Source organism: Benincasa hispida, chromosome 3 (genome assembly GCF_009727055.1).
Source record: "Benincasa hispida cultivar B227 chromosome 3, ASM972705v1, whole genome shotgun sequence".
NCBI lineage: Eukaryota > Viridiplantae > Streptophyta > Magnoliopsida > Cucurbitales > Cucurbitaceae > Benincasa > Benincasa hispida.
This window is the reverse complement of record NC_052351.1, coordinates 3,230,944-3,235,606: the sequence shown is the minus strand read 5'-3', so window position 1 is coordinate 3,235,606 and position 4,663 is coordinate 3,230,944. Positions and strand designations below refer to the sequence as shown.

The window sequence follows — 4,663 nt, the reverse complement described above, 5'->3', positions numbered from 1 at the left end:
GTTAATTGGCAATCCAAATAACCCAAATAAAGTCTCTGGGTTGTCGAGTTATAACTTATTTTTTATTTTTAATTAAAAATATGTAAATTTATATATAACACATGAATAATAACTAAAATCTCATAAAATTCAAATGCTAAATACAAAATATCTATGATATTTATGGCAAACTTTAAATAAAAAGAAATATATATATATATATATAAATTTCGGGTTGGGTTAGGTCAACCCAAATTTTTTTTAGCTAACCCACGACCCGACCCAACCCAACAAAAAAAAAAGTTTAACCCAACCCAATCTAAGAACAAAACTAACCCAACTCAATCCTTATATTTTAGGTTGGATAGTTCGAGTTGTTTGAGTCGTCAGGTTATTTAAACACCCGTACTGAGATACAATCTCATGTACAATGGTAAAATAAGGTAATATACATAGAAGCAATATTCAACTATAGAGATATGAAAAATCGGAAGTTGGTAAATCAAGGTTGGTTTATTCTTTTTCTTCCAACTATAATTTTTTAGCTTTATGATGATACCGTAATCAAAATGTTGGGCTTGACCTATTTTTAACTTTAGAGAGTGTTTGATTCGTGAGCTAGATTTTTATAATCTAGGATTAAGAAACTTGAATTTTCTTATGTTAAGTTGCAAGTTTGTAAACTCAAGCTCATAAAATTTACATTATGCACTGCAAGCTAACTTTTATGAACATATTACCAAATATAAATTTAACAAAACTAGGTTTCTGAAATCCATTTCTTTTGCAATGCAAATAGACTACAGGCTTGTTAAAGAACAAAAATAAAATAAAATTGCGAGGGAAATAGCCCCTTGGTCTTTGTGATTTTTCAGGTATGTTGGATATGAGGAAGGAGGGCGCAACCGACAAAGGCAGTAAGGTGGAAGGAAGCCTTAAGTGTTGTTTTGTTTATGAAGTAAAGAGCTCACATCTCTGTCTTCAACACTCTTCTCGTGTTCTTCAAGTTTTAGATGATGGAAGATTGACCGATGGTCAAGGCCGTATTGTAGATTTCAGAAATACAGTCATTATCATGACTTCAAATCTTGGAGTTGAACATCTCCTTTCAAGGCTAATGGGCAAGTTGCTCGTGATCGAGTAATGCAAGAGGTACCAAAAATATAACCAAGTTCTTTGTTCTTTCTGTCCATAAATCTTCATTTGTTCATTACAATATAACTAATGAACGTGCGCACGGAAGACCGAGAAGGCCAACCGCTAACAAAAATTATCACCGAATCCACATTGGTCTATCTCCTCACTCCTTCCAAAATATGGGTACCCCTTGGGGCCCAAACCTATAACCCAATGTTGGAGTATAAAAAGGAGACTTCCTTTTCAAAATTTATCAATGTGGGATTCTCAACCAAAGGTTGGTTCCCTTTAGTTTTTCCTTTAAAAAAAAAAAAAATCAAACTTTCATCAAACAATCCCCCACTTGAAAATTTAAACATAAGAAAAAATATTTTTTTCATCGAGCAATTCCAGTCTATACAACACTATGCATAAGCAAAGCTGTTTTACGACTTGAACCTTTGCATAGTGTAGATGATTCAAAATATACTAGAGTAACCCTTAGTTTTGAACTCTGTCTCTAACAACATCTCACACATAGTGTCATTAGGATGTAGTTCGAAAGTTTGTGCTTTAAGGCTTAACACGTGTATCCCGGTTTAATGAATGGTCTAGAGAGTTAGCATTAAAAACTCCATAGGAAGCGGCCCCCACTTCCACATTCCCATAGGTGAGTTTATCAAGAGTACTTCTGTAGCTAGGTACCCCACTTGTCATCAAGTATATATCTTATTAAGAACTGAGTTCAACATCTCTTACGCTTTAGGATATCATGCTCAAACTCTAAATCATAGGAATGGAACTCTGTGTTTGTTTTAGCATGATTCACTATATATCACTTGAGATCAGTTATTACCCGTTAACTTGTTTATTGGGATCTCCAGTTTATAGGTTGAGTTTTCCTCACAGTGATTCATCTTTTTATAGGCACGAGTCTCATCCTTTTTGAGGTTCTGAAAACCTTCTCTTTGACCAATCCTTTCGTCAAAGGATCTGCCAAATTTTCATTAGCCCGTATATGATCTACTCTAACTGCACCAGTAGTGAGAAACTCTCTAATGGTATTGTGATTTCGACGTATTTTTTGTCTTTTTCCGTTGTAATACAGTTCTGAACTTTTACGATTGCTGCAGTGCTATCGTAATGGATCATATGGCTGGTACCAGCTTTTCCTATAAGGGAATCTCTGATAGTAGACTTCTAAGCCAACTTGCTTCTTCACTAGTTGTTGCTAGTGCCTTCATTTCTGACTACATCGTAGATTGGGATAAAATAGTCTATTTCTTGGACTTCCAAGAGACAGTTGTAGCTGCTATATTAAAGATATAACCACTTGTAGTCTTTGAATCATTCGGAAAGGAGTTCCAATCAGCATCGTTGAACCCTTCAAGGACAACGAGAAACTTCTGTTAATGTAATCCTAGGTTTTAGGTTTTCTTCAAGTACCTCATAACCCTTTCTATAGCATTCTAGTGCTCTTTACTAGGTCTGCTTGTTAACTTGCAAAGTAATCCTACAACGTAAGCTATGTCAGTCCTAGTATAGTCAACAACGCATCTAAGACTGCCTATGATGCTCGCATATTCAGATTGATCAATACTGTCATCAGTGTTCTTGAACAACTTAACACTAGGGTCATAAAAAGTACAGACTGGTTTACATTTAAAGTAATTATATTTCTTTAGAATCTTTTCTACATAGTGAGAGTGATCTAAAGAAATTCCCTTTTCAGACCTAGTCACTTTTATGCCTAAGATTACACTAACTTCTTCTAAGTCTTTTATGTCGAAGTTTGCACTCAATATAGACTTCATATCATTTATGACGTGCAAATTCGACTCAAAGATTAACAAATCGTCTACACATAGACACATGATAGTGCAAAGATTATTTTCAACCTTATGGTAGATGCATTTGTCACTTTCATTTACCTTGAAACATTTAGATAGCATTAGGTTATCAAACTTTTTATGCCATTGCTTAGGAGCTTGTTTCATACCATAGAAAGATTTTTCTAGTTTACAAGCCTTATTTTCTTGACCATTGACTACAAAATCCTCAGGTTATTTCATGTAAATATCTTCTTCAAGTTCACCATTTAGAAAGGCGGTCTTTACATCCATTTGATGTACTATGAGGTTATGAAGGACAAGGAGAGAAAGCAAGACACAGATTAAGGTAATTCTAGTAACAGGGGAGAAGGTGTCAAAGAAGTCTACAATTTCTCTTTGTCTAAAGCCCTTTGCCACTAACCTGGTTTTAAACATGTCAATTGTTCCATTAGGTCTAAGTTTCTTCCTTAAGATCCATTTCCACCCTATTGCCTTGCAACTGGGGGTAGATCTATTAAGTGTCAAGTCTTATTTGACTCTAGAGAGTCCATCTCATCATTTATGGCTTCTTTCCATAAGTTGGCATCTACAGATGGCAAGACAGCTTTTAGATCTTTAGGATCTTCTTCTACATCATAGGTCTAGAAGTCAACCCCGAAATCCTTGGTGGTTCTAGTTCTTTTGCTTCTTCTAGGTTTTGGATCGGTTTTCGATGTAGAGGTAGGATTTCTAATAAAGGTTAGACTACTAGACCCCCCACTATTTCTTGATTTAAAAGGAAATCTATCCTAAAAGAAGTCGGCATCGTTTGACTCAATGATAACTTTGTTTACTATATCATAGAACCTATAAGCTTTACTATTTATGACACAACCTATAAAGACACATTCATAGGCTTTACTGGCTAGCTTTTTTCTTTTAGGGTCTGGAACCCTTAGCCTATGCTAGACAACCCCATGTTCTAAAATATGACAAGTTTGGTTTTTTATTCTTGAGGATTTCGTAGGATGAATTTTTGTTTTTAGACTTTAGGATTCTATTTAGGACATAACACATGGTAAGGATGATTTCATCCCACCAATAAGACGCGACTTCTGAACTAAGTAAAATAGCAACTACTAGCTCAGCTAAAGTTCCATTTTTTCTTTTGACTTTTCCATTCATTTCAGGAGAGTAAGGTACAGTCTTTTCGTCTATTATTCCATGTGAGTTAAAGAACGCATTAAAGCTTTCCGAGTCGTACTCAGTTCTACTATCACTACAAAGTCTTTTAATCTTTCTATTCAACTAATTCTCTACTTCAGAAACAAATAATTTAAAGGCACCAAACATATCACTTTTTTTTTCCAACAAATATACAAAAGTAAAATCAGAGCAATCATCAATAAAAGTAATAAAATATCTATCACTATTCCTAGTCAAGATGCCATCAAATTCACATAAATTAGAATGAATCAAATCTAGAGGCTCAGAAATCCTAACTACAAATTTATGCATAGTTTTAATAATTTTAGCCTGACTACAATACTCACTTTATCAAATTCATTCGTGGATAAATTAGTATCATTTCCAGCCTAATCATGTTACTAATTAAAGTCTTATTAATATGACAAAGTGTAGCATGTCAAACATTAATAGAATACAACATATACCTAGAAGATTTTATTTTATTAAGGTCTAAATTTAATTTGAACATTCCCTTGGTTGCATACCTTTTCCCTACGAATACATTATTT

The 4,663-nt window shown here is 34.1% G+C and overlaps 1 protein-coding gene across 1 annotated transcript; it reads left to right on the top strand.

Moving 5' to 3' along the window:
• The first annotated feature begins 865 nt into the window (after positions 1–865).
• Positions 866–2,424, top strand: LOC120073055 (chaperone protein ClpB-like). Its single transcript, XM_039025654.1, has 2 exons — positions 866–1,119; positions 2,229–2,424. The coding sequence occupies exons 1-2, from the start codon at positions 866–868 to the stop codon at positions 2,422–2,424; spliced, it is 450 nt and encodes a 149-aa protein (XP_038881582.1).
• Positions 2,425–4,663: the final 2,239 nt, after the last annotated feature.